The sequence below is a fragment of the Rhipicephalus sanguineus genome, chromosome 2 (genome assembly GCF_013339695.2).
Source record: "Rhipicephalus sanguineus isolate Rsan-2018 chromosome 2, BIME_Rsan_1.4, whole genome shotgun sequence".
NCBI lineage: Eukaryota > Metazoa > Arthropoda > Arachnida > Ixodida > Ixodidae > Rhipicephalus > Rhipicephalus sanguineus.
The window spans coordinates 70,782,355-70,808,755 of record NC_051177.1 but is presented as its reverse complement, the minus strand read 5'-3'; the positions used below and the strand labels follow the sequence as shown (position 1 = coordinate 70,808,755).

The 26,401-nt window shown below is 46.2% G+C and overlaps 1 protein-coding gene across 1 annotated transcript in view; it reads left to right on the top strand.

The window, feature by feature from the left end:
• The window catches only part of LOC119383157 (solute carrier family 13 member 2), a 70,339-nt gene extending 49,677 nt beyond the window's left edge, over nucleotides 1-20,662 (top strand). Inside the window, exons 8-12 of the mRNA XM_037651171.2 lie at nucleotides 6,651-6,758; nucleotides 8,578-8,758; nucleotides 9,608-9,769; nucleotides 16,313-16,450; nucleotides 20,435-20,662. Coding sequence (XP_037507099.2) covers nucleotides 6,651-6,758; nucleotides 8,578-8,758; nucleotides 9,608-9,769; nucleotides 16,313-16,450; nucleotides 20,435-20,581 — 736 coding nt within the window. The 3' untranslated portion in view covers nucleotides 20,582-20,662. The remainder of the gene's footprint in view (nucleotides 1-6,650; nucleotides 6,759-8,577; nucleotides 8,759-9,607; nucleotides 9,770-16,312; nucleotides 16,451-20,434) is intronic.
• The last annotated feature ends 5,739 nt before the right edge of the window (nucleotides 20,663-26,401 follow it).

The window sequence follows — 26,401 nt, the reverse complement described above, 5'->3', positions numbered from 1 at the left end:
TACATGGTTTGTGACTCTCTGTGCAATGTTCTTGTGATGTGTAAATGCATATTCATGAGTTGAAAGGCTGAAGAGAACAAAAGAAAAAAAAGAGGTACACTGCACGATCGACTACAACGTAGAAGAATTTCTTTTTTTTTTCTAAAAATTTGCGAAAAGTACCGCATATATTTCGACCGCATATTGAGCCGTATATAAGCCGGACAGATTTGACCTGAAATACCGCTTAACCACATCGACGGTATGCGTTACTTTAAGCGGTCACTTTTAAACGGCCTTCTGGCAACGAGATGGCCGCGCATAGGGAAGAGCCGCATAAATTTAGGCCGCATAAGAAAGAGCCGCTTAGCCAGAGGCCGTATAAAGAAGGGCCGCATGAAAGAGCCGTATAAGCAGGCCGCTTAGAGAGCCATTTATAAGCGTCGAAAATTTGACCTACTTTCCGCCTTATATGCGTTGTTTTAAGCGGTCGTTTGCTAAGAGTGTATATACAGCCTATAAGTTTCTTATGGCATAGTTTATAGTTTACTGCTTTACACGTTATTTTGCGAAAAATCAAAGTATCAAGAGATTCCTGCTTCAAGCACGCCATGCGCTGTTGCATCACATATACTGCCGACCTAAAGCTTTTTGCACTGCTCGCGCTGGCCGCACGGGCGCACCACATCTGCCTTGCCAATTGCGAAGGTGTCGGCAATTGTTCTCAACTTCCACCGCTGGAGCAAATCTAGGATGCCTTTGTGGACCTCTGCAAAACGACCACAGCTGTCCAGCTCATCCCTTCACTCCTCTCGTTCCCGAACGTCGTGCCACTCTTCAATGTCATCTATAAAATTCCTCTTTGAGGGCTTCTCCTTACAGTTTTCAGCAGTGCATATTATGCATGGTTTGCACCGGGCTCGTATTTTCCATATTATAATGGTTTATGCCTTCTAAGCGATGTCGTACTGGTAGAAGGTGGCCATTGGACTACGCGGTCAGGACTGGCAGGAGGTGGACGAAGCGATTTCGATATATTTTCGGGGTTCGTTCGGGTTTGGTAATAAAGGCGCGAATAAGCTTCTCGAAGCTTACCCATTGGATACATATGGTTCGAGGTAAGGGGACATCACCCGGCACTGAATCTGTCATTGTCCTTTTTCCAGCCAGAGATTTCGTCAAGCGAATATACTTCACCCCACGCCTTGTTTAATGGACCTATTCTATTCCTGCAGATTCCAACGCTGTTACGGCAGTATCATGTAGCTCTCGCCCTATATAGCGCACTATATAGCCAGAAATACCTTACTGACATGTTGGAACGAATTCAGAACAGGGCAAGCCGCTTCATTTCTAACGATTGCAGCTACCAGTCTAGCGTCACACAAATCAAACTTAAACTTTCATTGCAACCTTTGAGTACTCGACGTGACATTGCCTTGCTGACACTGTTTCACAAATTCATTCATTCATCTCGAACAACACTAGCATGCTTGAAAAGACCCTACTCCACGTCACACAGGCTTCATAATCAGTTTAGTTATACCCGCACTTACGGATCAACACGTGCATTCAACTGCTCTGCGCTTCCACGTGCAGTCCGATGTTGGAATTCCCTGCCGGACAGCATCGCATGTCTGACAGACATTGATGCATTTCGTGACTCACTGACCAGTTATCTGGCCAACGAGGTGTAAAAATGTTTGCCATTATCGCAAAAGTGTCGTAACACTTTTGCAATTTCTTATTGTATAGCACCGCAGTGTCGCTTTTCTTTTTCTTTTCTTTTTCTATTTAACCCTAGTACTGTAAGATTTCAGTTGTCTTTGACTAGATGAATATTTCCTTATTATATGTTTTATATTTGCAAGTATTGTTGATTTTTTTATACTTTTTTTGTTACCATTGCTGATGAACTAATTAATTATTTTGTACTGCTCTTCTTATGTGATCTGCCACATGACCACTGTTCATGAACTTTGTGTTATGTTACGGACCTTGTGTTATGTTGTGTTATGCTTCGGAAGTCCACTTTTTTGTACTGCCCCCCTTACACAATGCCTCAACGGAGGTCTGTAAGGTATTTTTAAATAAATAAATAAATATAGGGCCTAAATAAGCATGTTTTTGAGATACACAAGCATGACAGATCGAAAACATATTTTTCGTGAGGCACCCCCTGCGGTCACCGTCTGTTGATACATAACCGTGAAACAAAAGCTATATTTTAGAACCGGCGTCCAGATTTTAGTCATTATGGATGATACGAAATGACTGGTTCCCCAGACGTGAAAGAGAGACGTCCGTTTAATGGCAACACTAAAAGCGAACTGCTGCGCCGGCCACGAGCACGTGCCCTCGATGCCCCTCGGTTTCCTCTTCTTCGATAGAGTCTGGCGCGCTACAAGTTGCTCCGTTCCGAACTATTTTGCAAAAATGTGTATCGATAATTTGTTGGAATCCTGCCGCCAAATCTCCTTCAGAAATGATCCCGTATATGAGATATGCGAAAGGTCTGCTGTGAAATGACGGTAAAGCCTGTTCCCCCTCCAACGCTCCTACCTTCGTTATTGCCCTAGCCCTTGCGGGTGTAAATTTTCGTGAATGCGGCCCATTAGCTGAGGTGAGTTTGAGACCCCTGATATAGCGGAAGAAGACGAAAGCTCAGACGTTAACATTGTGGGCACACAAAGCAGGCTGTGCATGTCCATCTCGCGCCACATGACCACAGGGAGCCGTCACAGAGTCACAGAAAAAGAATGTGCCTTTATAGGGAGTCTATGTATCAAGACTCCGCACAGTCCTTTCGTTTTAGAGGGGGGGGGGGCTCTAACTTTCATCAACGTTTCCCCGCTTTGGAGCTCTGTGATCGCTCTTGCGATGACATCTCATAGATCTAATTTTATTATATTACCTTTATTACTGCAATTATAGAGTAACATTTGGGATATCAGATAATAACGAAAACAAATAAAGCACGGAATAGCGAGATATTACACATAAGCGCCTAGTCTATTTACTTTTAGCTCGCCCGTTTCAAATAAATGAAGTAGCTCATATGCAAGAATCAAAAGCAGTTCAGTAATTATCCCTCATAAAACTTCTCCAAATAGCTTACCCCACATAAAAAAGCGTTTTTTCGAGATAAAATGTGGGACATATATTTATGCACAGTTTATGCGGAACAAGTCACATTAAAGAGAAAAACGATTTTTCTATTATCAGTAAATTGCTCTTTTACCGTTCCAAAAGCACCACGCTCGCCGCGACAAGACTCTTGGTAAGAGAGAAAACTAGCAGGAAAATGCAGGTAACGACGCCAACTTGAAATTCAGCAGCAAACACCGTGACGTCATAGCTTTTGACGGCATCTACTGGGCCCTACGTAGTTTATAGTAGGTAAAAATGAAGTACATTGACCTCTGAGGGAGTCACAGACTTAACATACCAAGTTTCTGGAAATTTTGTTGAGCCAATGTCCCCAAAATACGACGAATACAGTTTCAAATCCGTGACGTCACGTACGGAAATTTCAACGCGAAATTTCAAAATGGAACTGTGACCTTGATTTTCTGTTTTATTAATAAACTTATTGATGGTGACAAGTTCGGGTTCTCAGAGTAGACTTTATCGGTCTAAACCAATTCAGTGTTTCACATTAGTCACCCTTTAAGAACGGAGCAAAGTCCAAGCCCGGCCCGACCCGAGCCCGCCACCTCAAACCCGGGCCCGGCCCTAAGCCCGGCGCTTCAGGCCCGAGCCCGGCCCGGGCCCGCCATGAAAACTACTTTACCCGGCCCGGCCCGGCCCACGGGCCGGGCCGGGCCCGGGTTTCCGGGTAGGCCCGAGCCCGTGCAGTGCTCTAGTGCCTTGATGCCCGCGCGCTCCGCTGAGGGTGAGGACAGGAGCGTCGTCTGCTACGACGGCCGCCATTGCGAATCCCACCGCCGCTCGGCAGCATGCGAAACGCGTTACACAAAGCGCTTGAGGTGCGCGGATACGTCCCGAAATAAGTGCACGCTAGTGAGCTTTCTCTTTCTCTTTTCTTTTTTTGAAGCTTGGGCAGCTTTTATTGCTGTTGTTGCCTAAATGTTTATTAAGGAAGCAGGTAATTCATGTAAGCTGACGGCCTGTGCATGTGTTATGCGCTAGAGGTAGACGTAGACTCTGTTATGTTGAAAACCAATCCTCTTCCTTAAGCCGGAAACGACAAAGTCTAAAGCCTTACTTAATTTTCTCGTAAGCTCTGCATTCCAAATACACAAACAATCGTTTAAAGTATTTGTATACATGTTAGCAGCAGCAGCAGCAGCAGTATATGTATCTGAACACACACAATTTAGTGTTGCGAAGCTACCTAAGCGCGATTAAGGTGGCTCATTTTGCTAAGTTTGCAAACAATTCAGTCGTTTATTATAAATGGCATCATGCATATTGTACCCAGAATAAAGGGCCGAGGGGCAGTGTGGTGCGAAAATGAAACGAAAGCTTCTTTATCATTATTATTGCTGACATTTCTTGCTCACAATCTGTAGCCGCTACTGTATCGGCACTCGAGTTGCAGCTTGAGTCCTTATCAAAACGATGAATGCGTTGTTGAGTAGTATGCCGTAAAACTTTGCATGCGCGCAGTATCAGTGCGTTCTACCTTTTTGTATCTGCAGTTTCTCTTTCTGCATCTGCAGGTTTTCACGCATGCCCAATTGCATGCACATATTATTGAGTGTTTCCAATACTGCTTTACACTTTGTGCGGCAGATGCACGGCGTCGTTTATTTGTCTATTTTATTAATAATAATATCTGGGGTTTTACTTGCCCGAACCATGATATGATTATGAGGCACGCCGTAGTGGAGAGCTCCATGCATTTTGACCATCTGGTGTTCTTTAACCTGCACTGAAATCGCACAGTACACGGGCCTCTAGCATTTCGCCTCCACCTAAATGCGACCGCCGCGGCCGGGATTGAACCCGTGACTTTCGGGTCAGCAGCCGAGCTCCGTCACCACTATACCACCGTGGCGGACGTATTTTTTAAGGCGAAAGCCTTAACTGCCTCATCAAACGCGAAATTTGACCGTCGACGTCCCGCGTCTACGGCGTCAGCGTACCACGACGTTGGGGACGACGGATGCAAAAAATCATCGTCACGTGATGACGTCACCATATGACGTCATCATGGCTTCACAAATTTCGGCGTGACGTCATATGATCCCATCACAAAAATAACGAAAGCAAAAATCAAAGGCAGATACAGGACCAACCAAGTGCAGTAAAGAATGTTTGCGAAGAAAAATGCAGGATTCATGCACACGTGAACTAAAGCATTTAAAGCATGTAGCTGATATCAATGTGTCCATTTATTACGCAAGGTTAACACCGGCAGAAGTTATCCTTGCATGTGGATTCGAAATACCGGCCGGAAACTTACGCTGCAAGTGCATAATGTGTTCTTCGGATGCCGCTTGTCACGCTTGATTTTTACTGTCCAAAGAAACCTCGTATCTCCGAAACCAATACAGCTTCCAGCGTTTCTGGAATGACTGGTGCACTGCGGCACGCAACACCCGGCCATGGTGACGGTAGCGAGCGCATAAAACTGGAGGGAAACGAGCACCGACCTAAAAACAGCACGCGCGCCACGCACAAGTGACCGGGTGGGGGATTCAAAATGGCGGCCACGCTGCCGCCAAGGCCGAGGAGGCGGCATCTGCCCTTTCAAAAGCTGACACCACTCTAAGCGGGGGCTTGCGCATCGAGGCACTCTAATGCGTCGTAAAGTCCCTGGATATTTTTAGGAAATTACCGTCTTTCTTTTAACCGAGCCGCCACGCCGAGCACCCTCCTCTCCCGCCTTCCACCTCCCCGCTTCACGGGCCGTCGCCTGGGAAATGCGCGCATTATCAGCATGACATAGCATTCTTGATATGAAAGTGGAGCGAGCCGGGTTATAGGGCCGGCGCCCGCACGGTGGTCGTTTGGGAGAGGAGATAGATACGGTTTGGACACTTGGGAGAGGAGGGTTGGACACTTGGGAGAGGATATGGAGGAGAGTGTCGCTACTTTCTATATATCAAGGGACTTTAATGCGTCGTAAAGGCGTCGACCTCGCTCATAGCATCACGCTAATCCAAACCAAAAATAGCTCTGCGACGCGCGTCTGCCTCACCTGGCTGTAACACCACGTTCCCCGCTCACGCGCTCGCTCCGAGAAAAATCGCGGCCGGGCTACGGGGGCGGCACGACGCTCTTTGCGTTTCCCTCTTGTCCGGCACTTCGTGTTCAATCGCATTTTAACAGGCCGTGTTCAATCGCATTTTAACAGGCCGCGGGATGGCCACCAAGTTCTGCGTCCAATATGCGACGCTCTTCTAGCTATCACAACTAGTTCTCTGAATACTCTTTCACCGTTAACTACTACAGCTACCACAAGGGTTTGTTTAATGATTTAACATGGACGTTAGTCGTAGAAATGGAGATGTACCACCAATCATCAAAGTGGGTGCATCCACGTTAAAAGATGCTATAGCTGCCAGTCATCCACATACATTGTACAAACTCTCTTATATCAATGTAGAGTAAACATTCAGTTACTTCTGTAAGGGTACGCTTTACTTTCGTGTTATTCCGATTCCTGTGTCGGAGGGATCAACCATTTTTTCATTTCCCAGCTTTCGGGAGAGAGCGGTGCTGTTCCTGACCTGTGTGCTGATCCTGCTGTGGCTCACACAGAACCCCCGAATCGTTCCCGGTTGGGCCACTCTGTTCCCGTATGGCAAGTAAGTCATGCTTTGATTTAAGTGCTGATCACTTTAGGTGCCCGGCGCTGTCGTATGCTGCCGTATGCCGTCATCGCTTGGCGTAACGCAGGCAAAACCACGCGTAAAAATAGAAAGAAAGAGGAAGCAAGCCAGAAACAGAAAGAGAGAGAAAGAAGGGGAAAAAATAGGAATAAAATAAAAATAAATAGAAATAAAGAACGAAACAAGACAAAAAAAAAACTGCAAAACAGAAAAAGAAAGAAGGAGAGGAGCAGAGAAAGAGAAAACCGAAGAGAAGTAAAGAAGGCTGCCTAGCTCCGAACTTCCTTCAGGCTTGGAACCACTACTGCGAAGTTGCCGTAATTTTTTTTCCTTCGAAATTGCTTAAGTCAGCCTCTTAGTAACAGAGCTAGTTCGGTCTTTGAGTGTGGGCCCAAATTCTTGGTCGGTGTAGTGCATGACCCGCCGTATTAACTAGTTTAGCAACGAGAACACTGTAATCGGCCCGTGCCTTGTCAACCAGACAGCTTTCAGCAAAAGTTATTACATTGCGATAGTTAATTCCAGCTCTGACATACCTTATTTACCATGGAATTATTGTTAAATGCATCAGTATGTCTATTTCTCCCGCTGCGATTGAAGTATTCCTCTGAGGTATTTCGATCACATTCTCTCTTTTTCTTGACGAAGCAGTTAATGCCCTTAATATAGACACGCGTCAGTAACCATTATCGATTACACCAACGATAACGCAATAAGCCGTTTAAAAGTTATCAACCTACAGAGGTCCAAGTCCGTTTGAAGTGAGTAGGACTAAACTCGAGCCCAACCATGTACTCTCCATCATTCCTATGCTGACTGAACCACCATGCATTTAAATTTTCACATAGCCTAGACACTGTCCACTAGAGTTCCCTCTGGATGCAATATTTGTGATAATCGCCATGGTGTTGCGGCATGAGAACATAAGTATGTGTGCAAACTCTGCCAAGCTCAAGCGGGGGAAAAAGCAAAATATTTTTGAAGTTCCACGTCGTACAAGCCCGCAACCACAATATGATCACCAGAAATGACATACTGGGGGACTCGTTATTAATTTTGACCAGCTGGTGTTCGTTAATGTGCGCCTAAATCTAAGCACAAGGGCACTTTTGCATTTGGTCCCCCTTGAACCGCGGCCGCTGTGGCCGGGAACGGAAATCGCACCCTCGAGCTTAGCTTAGCAGAACACTCTATTCGCTAAGCTATAATGGCGGATCATGTGCAGAAACAAAACTGGGGAATATATTCATCTGGCAACGTTAAAGTGAGCATTTCAGAAAACATTTTTTCCCCTCTGTAAGCACCTAAGGTACTACGAAATCACTGCAGTAGAAAATACTGTTTTTCACATACATTCTTTCAGCGCAAAGTGTGGAAATAAAGGAATCTTAAGAAAGAAGATTGAAGATAGAATAAGACGTCGCGATATTGATTCTGGGTAGGAGTGCTGATTCCATGTGAACCGAGTTGCTTGAAGCTTATCATATTATGAAGGCTAGGGAGCGTATTAGCGACACATCTATCTAATAGTGAGCTTAGCTTTCTTGATGTAATGCTTTGTTAGTGACGTAACCGCATGGATGCATGCACGCATGCGCTTAATGTGTCTACCTTAGTTAGTATTTTTTAAAATAAAGTCAGCTGATGTTCAGCGGTCTCCTTTCTCACGCTCTTTTCTTTCTTACAATTTCTTCACTTCCATCGTTTGCATTAAAAAAAGAATGTCCTATGGGATTCAACGTCAACTCGCTCAACAGCAAGTTTTATTGACGCGCCATATTTTTTCCTCATACAGGAGCATCAAGTCGTGCGTGCCCGCGGTGTTGATTACCATATTGATGTTTGTGGTGCCGAAGGACCCGGTGCGCAGCTCCCAAAACTTGGGCCTCCTCACATGGGAGGAGGCCAATTCCAAAATTCAATGGGGCGTCGTGTTCATCATCTGTGGTGGCATGACGCTTGCTGAGGCTTCCAAGGTAAGTGCTCTCACCTCTGCAATGTCAATTGAACTTTAAAGGGCGTACATATCTCGCAGTTAGTCAAGCCAATAAACGGTCCAGGAGTCACTGTATGTGATGCTACGCTACACTTCACGCTGTAAACAGCTGACCGTGGAATTGGGTGATATAGCCAGACAATGCATATCGCCGAAGAAATAATTTCGCTTTGGCTAACGTTTTGATAAAGGCGACACGTCTTCGTCAGGACTTTGCTTCCTACATGAAAAGGGCATTCTCTCTTGGCTATGCTTAAAATATTCGGCCCAGCATTAGTATTTCCAAGTTATACTGCTCCCTTTTCTATTATTGTGCATTTGCTCCCGCAATTAAAACGTGTGCACTAAAATCCTAAACCAGGATTGATTTAGGAGAAAATTGTGTAATGAAAATTTTGGCATAGGGTAGAACACTATCTAAGGAGTCGTGTTGTCGAAAAGTGTATATATACCTTCAAAACTGTCTTCAGATTTTGTAGAAAAGGGCTACAGACGTCACAATGATATCAGGGTAGGGTGGGTGGTTCAAGGCTTAAGCAAAGATGTAAGCCTCAATTTATAACCTTATATTGCTTAACAACGGTAGATGAGCTGACAGTAGAGTTAGCGGCAAATAATATCGCCAGGATTTGAAAAGAGTGGTGAGCAGAATTGCTGCTGAAATTTAGAAAATAGAAACAGGAAGTGAAATAATGGAAAAGTGAGCGCTGCCTTTAATAACGAGAACATCATGCAATTCTAAAATCGACGAGTTCGTTTCTATACCATGAACGTCCTTTCCCTTCTTCCTTCCTAAGTGACTGAAAGAGTTACATTTCTTTTGCCGTAGGCGTCGGGTCTGTCTGCAATCCTGGTGAGCAAGCTACGCGCCCTGAAGGTGATGCCAAGCTACGTGGTGGTGTCCATCCTCTGCTTCTCGGCCTCCATCTTCACCGAATTCACGAGCAACGCGGCAATAAGTGCCATAATCCTACCCATCGTTTTCGAGATGGTAAGGTGCTCTGCTTTAAAGGGATGCTGAGGTGGTTTTACAATTCGGTAAATGTTCGTTGTTAACAAGTACCAACATTATTGTCGACGATGGCGTAATTTTTTTCGCTGTTGTGGCAGCAGGAGCTTTAAAACACGCGAAAGAAAGGTTCGTCTTGCTCCCCCCAAGCAAGCGCGCCAAAAATGTTGGCGTGGAAATGAACTAACCGGAACTACGTCATAGTCGGTAGTTTTGGCCACGGTGGTAGAATAACAGGTGGCCGACGCGCCGCTCCGCCAATGCGCCGCGCGTGTCACGGAGGTGCCCGAGTTGCCGCCGCTTTTCCGCAAGGTGGCAGGAGGTATACTCTGGGCCTCATAGAGTTTCCTACAATACTTACTAGAAGGAACTCTGGCGCTAGTGTCTATGGGAGCTGCAACGCATGACGCTTCAGCCAGCATTGGAATGATGGGTAGTACACGAATTTGTCTAAACTTCGTTCTTTCGGCTCCGTTTGGCTGCGCGTTGGCTGCATTTGCTTTGTCGCAAAACAAAGTTCAGCAAGAGTCAGCAGTTCCACTTCACCACTTTAACTTTTTTAGGCTCACCAAATCAAACCTGGTCACGAAGTTCACAACGGTCCATTCTTTTATCCGAAACGAACACCAAAACACAGCAATAAACAAAGCCACAAGTACGTTTGAAGCCGAAAGCACGAAGACTAGGCAAATTTGTGTACTACCCATCATTCCCATGGTAGCTGAACGATCGCAGCGCCAGAGTCCCCTCTAGTTAATTTTAGGAAACTCTATGCCCTAGGCCCAGCATAGAGTTTCCTAAAATTAGCTAGAGGGGACTCTGGCGCTGCGATCATTCAGCTACCATGGGAATGATGGGTAGTACACAAATTTGCCTAGTCTTCGTGCCTGCGGCTTCAAACGTACTTGTGGCTTTGTTTATTGCTGTGTTTTGGCGTTCGTTTCGGATAAAAGAATAGGCCGTTGAGAACTTCGTGACCAGGTTTGATTTGGTGAGCCTAAAAAAGTTAAAGTGGTGAAGTGGAACTGCTGACTTTTGCTGAACTTCGTTTTGCGACAAAGCGGATGCAGCCGACGCGGAGCCAAACGGAGCCGAAAGAACGAAGCTTAGACAAATTTGTGTACTACCCATCATTCCCATGCTGGCTGAAGCGTGATGCGTTGCAGCTCCCATAGACACTAGCGCCAGAGTTCCCTCTAGTAAGTATTGTAGGAAACTCTATGGCCTAGGGAGCCTACATGATACGGCCGTCCATGTAGGCTCCCTATCTGGGCCGATATCTCCGCTCCGGCCCATTTGAAAGCATGTGGCCAGCGTGCGTCGCGAGCATTTAAACTGCAAATAACTTTGAGAAAGACATCCGCGGTGTATTTATTACACCAGAGAGGCCTTGAGCAACACTGAAGAGTAGCCGTCGCTTAGAACGGACGCGCCACTAATGAAAGCATGCAACGCAACCAGCGTTGCAGCGGCGTCTCTTCCTTTCTGCTTGGTCATCTTCTATAGACGATTTTCCGCAGCGGCGCACGGGCGCTGCCATGTTTGATCATGTGGTCGTAACTGGCCTTCCCCCAGCCATTTGCCCCAGCCAACGCATTGGGCCAGCGAAGCGGCCGTGGCCGTACTACACAAGCTGGTTGCTGCAGGGTGTAAGCAAGTCACATGCTTGCGCAGCAAAACATAGTTCTACATGTAATCACCTCAGAGTTGAAAACGTTGAGACATTTGCGTTTGTTTGGTACGTACCACGCCACAACGATAAGGGATATGTTTAATCTGCGTCGTATTTATGGTGTATGTCTTTAATTGTTGTATTAGCAACCACCAGTAGCTGGGGTTACAAGCCAACATGGCAGCACCCATGCAGACGCGACACCCCGCTTCGATCCGAACTCGCGCTTGCTACTCGCCCACTGTCCTCACAGCAATAAATAAATGGCACAATCGGCCATCGCTTTGTGTCAGCTCAAGCTGGAGAAGAAACGTCAGGTATGCTTTGTCTTTATTATTGCGATCAGCTGTGTTTATTTAGCCATGCTTGCTAAGCCTTGTCTCGGACAATATGAGAATGAATCTTGGAAATACTGCAAAATACCGACGAGTACATCGCTCTCGAAGCTTCAGGACGCGAATATAAAGCAAATAAATGCGTAGGTTTTGAACTTACGGGCCACACAGCGCAGGACGACGACGTAATAAATTCGAGGCGGAAGGAAACTACATCCACAGGTGCCGCCATGTTTACTTTTCCTGCGCTGCCGTCTGCGCCGTCTGCTCGCTTTTACTCGTGTCACAGCCTCCTATATGTGTGTGTGCTCGTGTGCGCGGAGACGCTATGGGAACGACGAGCAGACGACGCGACGCGGATGGAGACGTATTGAGCAGCGCTGCCAAAGGCCACGGCAGGGGGATGGCCATGGAGACGGCCATGGTAGGGGGACGGCCACGGTGCGGTGGCGCCAGTGGCGCCATCTAGTTTGATTTAATAAACCAGCTGCGGAAAATCGTCTATAAATGCGGAGGCGTCCATGGGTGCAAGCGTCCGAAGAGCAAGAGCGTCCCTATGCGACGCAACCAGCGTCGCAAAGTCGCAGTCGGCCTTCGAGTCATGATCACGTCCAGATCACAGTGGTCGTGATTAGGTGATCCCACGGCTTGAGATCCGCTCTGATGCGTCGCGTTTGTTGCGCTCTGTCAAACCAACGCGCGTGACCGCATCGGTGTTTCCGCTCACCTTGGGACGAAAATGCTTCGCTCCAAATTGCAAATCTGGCTACAAAACGTCCAAAGAAAAGCTGCGTCTTTTCTCCGCGCCGAAAGACGTAAAACGACTGCAGTTGTGGAGAAATGCAATTCCACGGAAAAACCGCCAGCTACAGTCCCCCGACATACATACGATAACGTGAAAACCAAATGCTTTTTTTTTTTACTCTGTACACTCGTCGGTAGGTATTTTCACGCTTTCGAAAAAAAAAAAATCACAGCATATCCACAGGTGAATGATGAAGAGCTTGGGCGAAGCTCCTGGAGCAATCATGGTTACACCAAGGTATATGTAAACTGGTAGCGTAACTTCCGTAGAAGCTCACGTGTCAAGCCAGTGGCTAGTTGTTGCAACAGTCGCCATCTATGTGAGGAGGGGACAAACAGAATTAAAAAAAAAAGAAAAAGATGACGTCACAACCGGAAGCGGAAATGACGTCAAGTTTTAACGCGATGGGCGCGACGTTATGAAATTTTTTGACAGGGTGCCGCTTCTTACTTTTTTTTTTATAGCTGCACGTTCTTTTTCTTATCACTATGACGGCTCCATAATGGAAGCCTTCAAGATAACGGGAAGACGAAAAAGACAGATTTGATAAATAAGGTGTATTTTATTGGCGAAATATTGCAGTTGAACAGGCTATTACCCCAAAATATATAACACAGAAATCAGAAGTAGCATAACAATTCAACGTGCACACAAACCTTGCACACGTGTTGCTCTTGCATTCGTAGACAGCGCAGCGTTTCTTCGCGTAGCGTGGCGGGCTCGTCGTCCCGAAGGGCGACAGCACGCCGGCCGTGCGCTGGCAAAACACAGTCACTGAAACGGTTCCCGATGGCTGCGATGGGCTATATTACCTTCTGCCAAGTACCACGACTAGAAAACAACGCTTATGCGAGGAAATCACCTACGGACGACAGGCACAAACCTACTGCGCAAAAACGAGCGACGCCATTTGCATCTGAAATTGCGCAAAACCGTTGGCCCATGTTACCAGACTGCCTGCATGTTCCCGCTGTTTCTGAAAATAAACGAAAAAAATTGGCCACTCAACCACATACTCAAGACTAAAGTATGATTAAAGTAATCTACTAATTTAATTCGTGACAAATAAAATTAAAACTAATCAAAAAATAAACGCCTAATTAATTTTTTGTTTTCATTATTTGTCCCCCCCTCACCTATTAGGGCTTTAATCGTCACGCGGGTGTTGATGTTTGTCGCAATAGGTTTCCGACCACTTTTCGTTCCGATTTTCGCGACCTATTTAGATTGACCTTGGTTACACCGTGAAATCTTCAGTGGTTTCGCCCAGCAGTATTTAAAGCGATAGCCCAGTACATCATCAAAGACGTGACAAGCACTATATATATATATATATATATATATATATATATATATATATATATATATAGTGCTTATATATATATATATATATATATATATATATATATATATATATATATATATATATATATATATATATATAAGCACACCATTGCGCACACTTCTACTGGACCAACGCCATCTAGGAAATCAGACGAGAAATGGTGATGACGACACAGATTGTGTACAGCGCCATCTAGAATATCATCACTCAACTGCAGTTTGTATGTACTTCTATGAGACAGCGCCATCTATTATACTGTTCGGGAGATACTGCCGGTTACGCCTGACGCCGGACAAGGTTAGACTAAGAGGAGCTTCGCCCCTAAAAAATACGCGCGCGTCTCTTGCAATCGGCACCCGGTGACAGTCATATCGGGACTACCCACGCCGATTAAAAAATTTTAAGCTTCATAAAGCCTGGCGCTCTTACTTTTGCGGTCGAAGCTGGAAGACAGCCACTACAAGCTAGTAAAGCACAAAAAACCGTTTAAAGGCACAAAATTGGCTAAAGAAACCGTTTTTTACAGCACAGCGAGAGCTTGCAATGCTCGTCTTTCGGCCCAAAAACTCGTCGCGAACCTATCGGCGGCCGCGAGCAGCTCGAGCAGTACGGCGACGTGCTCGCGGCGCTTGATGGGCCATAGAGTTTCCTAAAATTGACTAGAGGGGACTCTGGCGCTGCGATCGTTCAGCTACCATGGGTAGTACACAAATTTGCCTAGTCTTCGTGCTTGCGGCTTCAAACGTACTTGTGGCTTTGTTTATTGCTGTGTTTTGGCGTTCGTTTCGGATAAAAGAATAGACCGTTGTGAACTTCGTGACTAGGTTTGATTTGGTTAGCCTAAAAAAGTTAAAGTGGTGAAGTGGAACTGCTGACTTTTGCTGAATTTAGTTTTGCGACAAAGCGGATGCAGCCGACGTGGAGCCAAACGGAGCCGAAAGAACGAAGTTTAGACAAATTTGTGTACCACCCATCATTCCCATGCTGGCTGAAGCGTCATGCGTTGCAGCTCCCATAGACACTAGCGCCAGAGTTCCCTCTAGTAAGTATTGTAGGAAACTCTATGCGGTGGGCCACCTGTTTTATTCTACCACTGTGGTTTTGGCGGGGTCGTGGCCTCCGTGACTATTTCTGGCTGCGCGCGTTGGTGGAACTGATCGCGAAGGCCATGCTTTTACAGAGCTGATGGCGCCAATGACGCGGCACAACGAAGTTGATGTCACCGCCTTCGCACAGCAGTTCAAGAAGCCCTGCGGCAGCAGCCGCTGTTTTTTTTTTTGTTTTTTTGCCAAGAAATCCCATGCGCATTCACTTCTGTGAACTCTTACATTGGTTTTCGTATTCAGCAAGGATAAAACTATGATTACACATTCCAAAGTCATTTAAAAAAAAAGTGCTTCAGCTTCCCTATAAGTAATCTTGTAGTCCATAGTCGATTAGGCAGATTATATACTTGTATTGAGTGCATGTGACAGTTGCCATGTAGAGATTCGGCATTTTCATGGTAGTTATGATCATCATAGCAGTGATGTTGATAAAGAAAACTGTTGCTTAACTTGTAGCATCCCATGAGCATGACCATTACTAGCTGTTCAACTCCTAGTTCATCTACTATCAGAACTGAGGAGTCAGCTCGAGAGATGGACCCTATAGTTCCATCTGTCGCATGCAGGGCCACCTTCGTTTCTTACCTGAAGCTTGCTACGAACATATTAACGCCTAATTTTTCATCCGAATTGCGGACGTCCAATACATATTGGCTACCATCAGTAACTGCTGAGAGATTTCGTAGAAATATCATTCCATAAATACCGCACTTTACAAAAAAGCTTAATATTTTAAAACCAATTTCATTTGAAAGAATGTACTTTAAATGGGAAATGGGTCATATACTCTGGCAGAAATGTCAAAGATGAAATGCTCGCGCTGCTTCAGCGATAAGTATGTACGTTCAATATAGGCTTGTGGGTGGGTGAGTGTGCGTGTGTGTTAATGTGTATGCGTACGAAGATTACGTATGCATAGGTCATAGTTGCGAGTCTTATTTGTCCTAAGCAATCCCGAAACAGTGTTCTGTCAGGTTTAGCCTTTTATTTTATGCTATGTCTAAGCTTGAGTCTTTTGTGGCTTCTGGAAGGGTTTAACATATCACGCTTCCACGAACATAACCCCAGTTAAGTCATGCATGAGCTAGCCAAGCTGACGGGGCGCTAGACATGCTTCCGTTTAACATATTGAAGAACCTTGTGATACACACGTGTCCAAAGAATAAATGTAGAGATAAAGAACGGAAGTAAATTTGTCGCATTGTTGTTGGTAGTGCAGAACTTTTGTTCTGACTGCGCCGCGTCGACACGACTGTACGCAGGCCGTGGCACTTGAAGTGCACCCGCTGTACTTCGGCATACCGGTGACCATCGCCTGCTCGTTCTCATTCATGCTTCCGGCGGCCACGCCGCCCAATGCCATAGTCTTCGAGAGGGGCAACTTCAAGATCTCAGACATGGTGCGTGTGGAGTGACTTACGGGGCCTCAAGACGCTAGTATGGTTGAAGTGATAACGACAAATTAGAGCCGGCCTTTGTGCTGGACGTAAGTATCAAGACAAGGCTTCCAGTCAATGGCAGCAGTAACTTCAGAATCAAAATCGGAATGTGTTTATTTTCCAAAGTATTTGTTGGGGGGGTCATCCAGTCGAAAAGCTGCGGCACGCGGCTTAAATATGCCAAGAGGCCGTCTCATATATATCAAAATAGGAAATTGTATATCCAAGATGCGGCACGAACTACACGACAGTCGATTGCAGAGTTGGGGAGCACCACCAATGAAGCCAAAGGTAACGTTGAGACCGCTGACGTTTGCTATGCTCGAAAGCCTCTACCGTTGCACAGGTCAGACTAAAGATCATATCTTCATATCTTGTTAAGCTTCCGTGTAACCTTAGTGTAAACACCTCTGCGCAAAGTTGTTTAATCTTCTTTCGTCGCCTTTATGCTGTCACCTCGGAACGCAGAGTACATATCGGCGAGATTTTGTGCTATTCTTATTTAAACTGGCTACGCTCGCGCTTGTACTTTGTACCCTTGTCGTATTTAAACGCTCGCTTCTCACATATGCCAAACAACCGTGGTGCGAACTTTACTACGACTTATTTAAATGAAAAATCACTGCATCTCCACTAATGTGAATCATGACGAGTGGCGAAGCACTGGGTATTGTACCGGTATGTCACTGTGTGTCACCCGCGCGTTGCCACTGCGAATGTAAATAGAGTGACATAAAGTTTGTATATATACAAATGCATTTATTTGGTTCTTCCTCTTTAATGCTCTTTCATTTTAATCCCCTTGTTATAATTCGTATGTCGTCTTGAGTTCTGGACTCCGTTTTCCCTTCATTATTACTGCTTTGTGGTCTGTGAAATGGAGAGTCAATGGTTCTTCGAATGGATCTAATCTAAAGTTGGCAAATACAAGGCCTGTGCATGTTCCTCGGGTGGTTGTTGGTTGTTGCCGGTCATATGAAATGCATCGTAGAGCGCATCGAGACATCATATACTGCATAATCTAGTCGCTGTCCATAGTGTCTACGGTGAAGTCGTCGACTAGTATAAAGGGTTCGCGCTTGTACTTTGTTTCATAATCGTAATCGCAACATACACACATGTTTTGCCTTTGAAGAGGAAATACCGCGGACTTCTAAAGTTGTCTCCGACTCAAGCTCTTAAGAAATTGTTTCTTCAGCGTTTCTCGTTGAAGACAGAATGTCAGGAACGGCACTTTCCACATCCCACTGTGCACATCTTTCAGAATTGTTATAGCCAGATTTGTTGATTTCGCGAATATTGTGCCTTTAATTATTATTCGATTTCATATTTATTAAGACATTTCAGGAGTGTTTGAGTGCTGCATATGACTTTTATCCGAGACTTTATAATCGTAATCGCAATTGCAACATACACGCATGTTTCGACTATAGCAACTGTTTTCTATATACCATGACAGCGGACAGTGAGAGTGGACGGCAAAGCTAGATACTGTGGTGCTTTGCCCCTAAAAAATTGGGGAGGGGCGAAGCATGTAGGGAAGGGTGTTTCAGCTCCACTAAGGCGAAACCTGGGGAGGGGCGAAGCATGCAGTGTGCGCCGGTGTTTCTCACAGCAAGATTACTGCTAATGGGCAATGAGAGACAGAAGAAAGATTAGACACAAAGACCCGCAGTCCGCTTTTCGTTAACGTGCATTCTGCGAATCTTTATTGTTCAACTACGCACAAGAGAACTCTCCCACCGGCACTACATTGCAGGTCAAGATCCAGTGTCTGTATATACAGGGTGGCCAGTGAACGGTTGTGCAGCGCGAGTCAGTCGGTTTTTTTTCACTCGAGAAACTCACTAGCAGACGCTGCCTGCGTCGGCGTTCTCTCGCGGGCGAGGGTGCGTTGTCGTTCCTTGCGAGCTGGTAGTTCAGCGTTCATCGCAGAAAGAGCGTTTTCATAGTCAACGCGCGCCGTTCGCTCTCTCTGGCCATACGGCAAGCACTCTTGCGCTCAAGCAAATGGGCCGTCCCGGCAGCAGACAACGATGCACGATGAACACCGACACGCCGAGACATAAAGTGCTTCACCCCTAAAATTGAAGCAGCTTCGCTGACTCAACGCCGCAAAGCCTGGTTAAACAGCGGAGATGGTGGCATGACATTGGTAGGCACGGTCTGCATCGGTACATACGAGGCAATACACATTTGCCTCCTGCTCTCCCAACAAAATTTCTTGCACGAGGTTCCCTCAACGAGAATCGAGCCCACGACCGCTCGGTCCGCAACAAGAAATGCCGGGCACGCTATTCACTGCGCCACGGTCACAGACTCTAGAGGCTTTACAAACACGCCTTTTAAATCTACCACTCTCCCGGTCGGCGGGATGGTGTTGCCCTCTGGAAGCGGTAAGGTAAAGTAACTCGTCTCCGCGATTAGCACCTGCAACGCGTTACACGTCCGTCCCATTCGGCGCGTTTTCAATAGAAGTTCAATCATGGCCTCCGAGATTAACCGGCGGCGCGCCGCCGGCTAATCTCGGAGGCCACGGTTCAATTTTGTCAATGCCTTAACGCACCGCGAGGTGGCGACCTCAGCGCAAGCGTCGTAAAAGCGTCGGCCTCGCTCATAGCACCACGTTAATCCAACCCAAAAATAGCTCTGCGACGCGCGCCTGTCTCATCTGGCTGTAACACCGCGTTCCAAGCTCATGCGCTCGCCCCGAGAAAAATCGCGGCCGGGCTACCGGGGTGGCACGACGCGCTTTGCGTTTCCCTCTAGTCCGGCCGTGGTGTTAATCACATTTTAACACGCCGCGGGATGGCGACCAAGTTCTGCGTCCAATATGCGACGCTGTTCTGGCTATCACACCTCGTTCACTGATTACGCTTTGACCGTTAACTACTACAGCTACCACAAGGGTTTGTTTAATCATTTAACATGGACGTTAGTCGTCGGGATGGAGATGTACTACCAATCATCAAAGTGGGTGCATACACGTTCAACGATGCCATTAGCTGCCAGTCATCAATACACATTGTGCAAACTCTCTTGTATGAATGTACAGTAAACATTCAGTTACTTCTGTAAGGGCACGCTTTACTTTCGTGTTATTCCGATTCCTATGACGGAGGGATCAACCATGTTTCTTTCTTTCTTTCTTTCTTTCTTTCTTTCTTTCTTTCTTTCTTTCTTTCTTTCTTTCTTTCTTTCTTTCTTTCTTTCTTTCTTTCTTTCTTTCTTTCTTTCTTTCTTTCTTTCTTTCTTTCTTTCTTTCTTTCTTTCTTTCTTTCTTTTCTTTCTTTCTTTCTTTCTTTGCTTTTTTCTGCCCATGGCACATAAGCTTTTGCCCGACGACCACATCTTTAGTGGGCCAGTCGTGAGAAGTGGAGCTTCCGATTTATGTGTCGCATGCTTTCTAGGAACTGCGAACGCTCCCCAGAAAATAACCTCGACCTTAAGGAGCTACGCTGTTTTAAAAAAAAAGTAACAGGACAGATGTCACGTCGTGTTTTAGTGTTTCTTGCCTGTATACACCAGACTAGCAAGTGTATTAAGTAAGATATCACATTGGGCACGTATACATGCACGAAGACAGTTATCGCTACTGCAACATCTGCGTTGTGCGCCTTTTATTAAGTGTTCTGAAATGCACCCCCCAATATTACACTTTGTAGCCGAATCTCAAGATGTGTCAGGATAGCTGTGTTTGCAGCTCTATTGTACCTTTATGCTAAGAAACGTTCATGACGCTCGCCTACCTAATTGGACCTGGAAAGAAATTCTATATTGTCGGCGAAGAAAAGTTAGTGAGCAAGAGTTGAATACTGATGATGTCTTTCGCGTATTACTAAGCGCGCCCGCATTACGCACGTATCTTAAACCCTCTCCGAAGAGTGCACGACAGCACTGGGGCTTAATTGCGTTCGTCTGCACTCGCGCGTGTTTAATTCGCAGGCTGCTCCGGGCTTCCTCATGAACATGATGTGCGTCATCGTGGAGCTCATCAGCATCCACACGCTGGGACCGCTCGTATTCGGCGTGCACAGTTTCCCGCCCTGGGCGGCTCAGAACCACACCGAGACGCCGGCTCCTTCCGGATGAGCTGAGCGCTCATTAAACGGCCGCACGCGATTTCTCGCGTGGTCTGACGTTATATATCGCGATCAATATTGTCGTTGCATTTCATGATTTGTCTTCGCGTGGTATCTGACTGTTCTTGAGAACTTATGGCAGCCTTGGTTCCAGTTTAGCCCCTCATAGCCTGTTATCGCAATATCACGACTTGCCAAAATGAAATCATAGCGCAGTACTTCAAGCACGACGCTTAAGCGAGCGCGATTCATTTTGCGGACATGCGCAGTAATCCATAAAAACATTTCGGCGTGCTGTCATGTACGACTCGGTAAGCACCGCCTTGCACTTCACATTTATAAGGAGCCGTGAAAACTTGTTTTAATGTATTGCTTTATTAACTACGAATTCATTTTCTGAATAATTGAAGTGGACATCTGTGCAATATCGAGTGTTTTACACACTACCGTAGAATGAGAGAAACTGTTCAAGTACCAAATTCAATGTTCCTCAGTCCAAAAAATAAGTAAATAAAAATAAAACAACGTACAAATATGCGGAGGCAATTTCTGCGTAATGTGTTCTTTCACCTTTTTTTTTTAAAAATGAGCCTCTATCCCTCCAGGTAAGAAATGGGGTGAAAGTAATTGAGAGTGCCTAAAAGGGTTTATGATCTTTCATACGCATATTTCCAGATGCAATTAGAACTTACTCTCGTCTGGTTTTTCCTATAGCTAACGCAGTCACTTAAAAATGTGTCGTCACTTTAAAACAACACGCTTTAATTCTGGTAGATGAGAGGCCCCGTATATATTTATAGAGCTTAACAGCGGTAGAACTTTCTCATGTTGCTCTCGTGCCGCTCTTGCGCGAGTCGTTCAGGTCGCAGTTTTTTTTCTTGGTTTGTCGTCATTGAAGTGTTGAAGTACATATTTTTCTACGTTTTCCAAAAGATTGGGTAATTAGCTTTGTGCGCCGCGCACCCGTGCTTCTATATGCATGTATGCCTGTTAAGCGCAAACAAACGCACAGTCAATACCGCCGAGCTCGTGGTAGTTTTTCGTAGATGCTGACAATTCGCCTATTACTAGAGTCCTGTCAGGCGGCATTTTTGACCGGCTTGATGAACGCCGGGAATGTGAAAAGGCTCTATTATAGACGCCGGCATTCCTTAATTAGCTCCGCTTGCAGTTCGCAAACGCTGCGCATGAAATGAGTCACCGAAACAATTTTATTTGCAGATCCGGGCACAACGTCGCTTCGTCGCAACTCACTGAAGTTCATCCAAGCATATAGGATCCGCGTTTCGCGCTAAGTTACCCTGATGAGCACGCCTTTCCCTGTGCTGAAACCTCATCACACGACGAGAAACCTCGCACAACACGGCGAACTCCCTATTCTGTTTTGCAATGCCAGTTCAACAAATTCGGCCATTCTATTCATAGCCTTAAACTGTTCAGTCAGTTTGGTAGTTCAATAAACACGCGAGCTCCAGCAACGAAAAAAAAAATATCGTACAGTTGGAAAGAGGAAGTTTGGCTTTAAAAGAGATAATGGAACACAAATATTTCGAGGTGTGCATTTTGGATAGGCCTAATCCTGGCAGTCATTTGGTGTCCTCTGTTACCTGAACCTGAGTGGGAGCTACTGTAGACGGTCGGGCTATTGCTACAAAGGGTGGCTTCTGACATCCCGAAAGGGGAAAGTGGGCGTTAAGAAGCAACCCATATTCCACAGGTGCGTAACCTCTCCGCTGTGAGGGCAACGCGGTTTGGAATTCGAGAGATGCCATGAGTGAAATTGTGCTAGGGATGGGAATGCCTTTGGAGCGTTCGGAGCGTGTGCTCATAGAATAAAAAAAAGTTGCAAAATTTGAAGGCCAATGCGATAGAAAAAACGTGTTTCCAGTTTTCATAGGCCGCGACAATAACAACCAAATGTTTCCTTCCGGAAATTGGAGCTTCATCCATGTGCTTAGCAGCGCAACATTTTTGTTGCTACAGAGAGCAACGAAGTGTTTGCATTCAGGCAACATTGGGATGTAACAGCGGGAAATGAAAAGTGACCTCGATAAATGATCACATTGGTGTATCAGAAACGGCTTATCGCCGACGAGCTCACGAATGAGAGAACATCAATTATTGGAAAACGGCGCATACAAATACGTGACTGGCGCAGCTTCGAGAGCCGCATTTCCGTACACTCGCCGGCACCAAATGTTTCGCGTACAACGTCGCCGCCACCGAAACTCGTGACAAGTTTTGCTTGAAAATGTGCTCGTTCCCGCTATTCCTCGTCTTCCAGTTGTTCTATAACCGGCAAAACTCCAATGAAATCCCAGAACGTTATCTTTCTGCCGCGTACAATTTCCCAAGGTACCCAACACGAGCCTCCCACGCATCTACCCGACATTTTACGTCCGCGCTAACGAGAACGGCGCTCGTTGTTTTCCCAAGCGCGTGTTCTTTGATCTTCCTCCATGTGGGGAAAAATTTTTCTGCCATTTCTACATTCTCGTTACGCGCTCACTTTCGTCGCGTTTTCTCTTTTGTTTCCGAAGTAACGACAACAGTGCATTTAAGGTGCTCGAAACGCGACATCTCATGTGTTCCGAGAAAGCATGACTTCACGCAAGCAGTGCAGGGTAAGGACTTTATTAAGGCGAAAGCCTTAGATGCCTTATCAAACGCGAAAATTGACCGGCTTCGACCGTGTCGGCGCCCGCCATCGGCGGCGTCAGCACGAGTAATGCCAGAAATCACCACGTGATGACGTCTCAATGACGTCGTCATTAGAGTTACTGTATATGCTACCTTTAGGTAGCAGAGTTGCGCATCTGTCTTCCAACGCCGCTAGCAACCATGCATTGCGGAGAAGCTGCCGCTTGGGCCAATTTTTTTATTTCATGACGCTGCCGCTGCAGCGAACTGAATTAACACTAGTCATCGACAGCCAAACTTTATCGCCGGTCTTCGACACGCCAGACAGGTTAATCGGCGACACGGTCGCAATGTCGCCTGCAAAAACGAAGTGCGACTTCACCGCATAGCTGTGGTTGCTAGCCGGACCTATGCGCAACTCTGCTACCTAAAGGTAGCATATACAGTGACTTAGTCGTCATGATATCACAGATCGCCAAAATTCTTGACGTCACTGTGTCGTCACATAACATGACGTCACATGGCGACGTCATCACACGACATGATTGCTTAGGCCAAAGGTGGGCCGATCGCGGAGGCAGTGCAAGACAATGTGAGGTGCAGAAAGCTTACAATGCCTCCGATCTTGGAGGCATTGCAAAACCACGTTAGTTGCAGAAAGCTTCGGAGGGGAAGCCGGAGGTTCAATACATCTGCTTAGAAGAAAACGAACAATAAGATGGCTTTCGCCTTCCAGTCGACTGAGGCGGATGCATAAATGACCATGCGATTCCAAACATGGCATCATCAGTGTGTAACGACTGAAAGTTGAGTTTGTTGGTAGCAATTTATCATGAAAGAGGATCTCGACAACGAGCGCCAGCGTTTGTGATGTCTAGTAGAGCACTGCACGGGTTCGGGCCTACCCGAAAACCCGGGCCGGGCCGGGTAAAGTAGTTTTCACGGCGGGCCCAGGCCGGGCTCGGGTTTGAAGCTCCTGGCTTAGGGCCGGGCCCGGATTTGAGGTGGCGGGCTCGGGTAGGGCCGCGCTTGGACTTTGCTCAGTTCTTAAAGGGACTCTAAAGCGATGCAATGAATCGGGTAAGACTGATAAAGTGAGAACACGAATGCAACTGATTTAACCATCATAAGGAGAAAATCAAGGGCGAAGTTTCATTTTTAAATTTCGCGCCGAAATCTCCGCGCGTGACGTCACGGATTTCGAACTGTATTTGTCGTATTCTGGGAACATTGGGTCAACGAAACTTCTTGAAAGTTCGTATGTTAAGTCTGTGGCCCTCTCAGAGGTCAGTGTACTTAATTTTTACCGATTAGTAACTACGTAGATCCCAGTAGACGCTGTCAAAATCTATGACGTCACGGTTTTGTTGCACGATAATCAAGATGGCGTCGGCACCCGCATTTTCTTTTTAGATGCGAAGCAGCGTTCGCGCTGGGCTTTGTCCGTAGTTCCATTGGCGACCGTCCGCTTTCTAAAACCTACCATAGCCATCTGTAACATATTGAGCGCGCGCTCGCGCCAAGGAGAAGTCTTCTTCGCCTTGTTCTTCGACCGCCTTGATGATGATACGTGCAGAGCACTTTAGGGGCCCGGGCTGCCATATGCTGTCCTAGCTTGTCGTAACGCAGACAAAACCACGTGTGCTGGCACGTGCTAGCGCTTTCGGGCCTGTGTAAGGGGCTGGGTAAGACGCTGTGGCCTCTCCCCCTTACACTCTCTCAGCAATCATGTGATGGCGTCGGGAAACGAGATTCTACAGATGCGCGATGAACCCGCGTGGCGTGCTCCAACAAGAGTCCGGGATGAGTAACAGCAACAGCAACTACAGTGAATTCATGGTGTGCCTCACATGCAAGGACGCGTTAACATCGGGCAAGGTGCCCGTGATGAACAACGCTACTTTAAGTCGACCCATGCGCTCTTTCGCATCCCCACATGCTTCCCTTTAGGGGGAGATGGTGAAAATGTTTTTTCGCGTTTTCTCGCTTACGAAGACTCTTGTGGCAGCGAGCGTAGTCATTATGGTATTTTATGAGTAATTTACTGATAATACAAGAATTTTTTTAGTGTCCATTCAATTGTGTTCCTCATGCGTTGCACGTACATATACGCTTCAGATTTTAGCTCGATAAAACGATTCTTTTTTCTTTTTTTATGTGGGGCAAGCTATTTGGACAAGTTTTATAAGTGACAAGTAGGTACTAATCTTCTTTTGCCTCTTGCATATGGGGCTACTTGATTTATCTGAAACAGGTGAGCTAAAAGTGAATACACCAGGCGCAAATATAGTTAACATCTCGGTATTCCGTGCTTTATTTGCATTCGTTATTATTTTATATCCCGAATGTTATTCTGTAATCGCCGTAATAAATATAATATAATAAAGTTATACCTATAACTTATCATCGCAAGTGCGATTACGGAGCTACCAGGCGGGGAAACGTTCCTGAAAGTTCCAGCCCTCCACTAAAACGAAAAGACTGCGCGGAGTCTCGTTGCGTAAAATCCCTATGAAGACATTCTTTTTCCGTGGCTCCGTCTAGCTTCCCAGAGGTCATGTGACGCGAGATGGACATGCACAGCCTGCCTTGTGTGTCTGCATTGTTGACATCTGAGCGTTCGTTTTGTTCCGCTCCATATCAGGGGTCTCAAAGCCGCCTCAGCTAACGGGGCCGCATTCACGAAAATTTACTTCCGTAAGGGCCAGGACAGTGACGAAGGTAGGAGTCGAGGGGGGGGGGGGGGGCATAGCCTGTACCCAGGCCCGTAGCCAGAAGGGGGCCCTAGCCCCGCCCCCCCTCCCCGAAAAAAATTTCTGGCTACGGGCCTGGTTGTACCAGATGTGAGATAACGTTGCCATTTGAAAGACCTTTTTAACATATCATATATGGGTCATTTATGAAGGGCATATTTCCGCAAGTTTCCACCAACATAACGATACGATCTCCAAAATGACTAAAATCTGGACGCCATTTCTGCAGTATAGTGTTTTGTTTCACGGTTATATATCAACACAAGGTGGCTGCAGGCGATGCCTCACGAAAAAAAAAATGCTTTAGACCTGTCATTACTGTGTAGCTCAAAAACGTACTTATAAATAAATAAAAAAGTGGGACGAAGACAGTCATGTGCGGGCCGCACGCCGCTAGCAAGAGGTCCTTGGGCCGCGTGTTTGAGCCCCCTGCACTA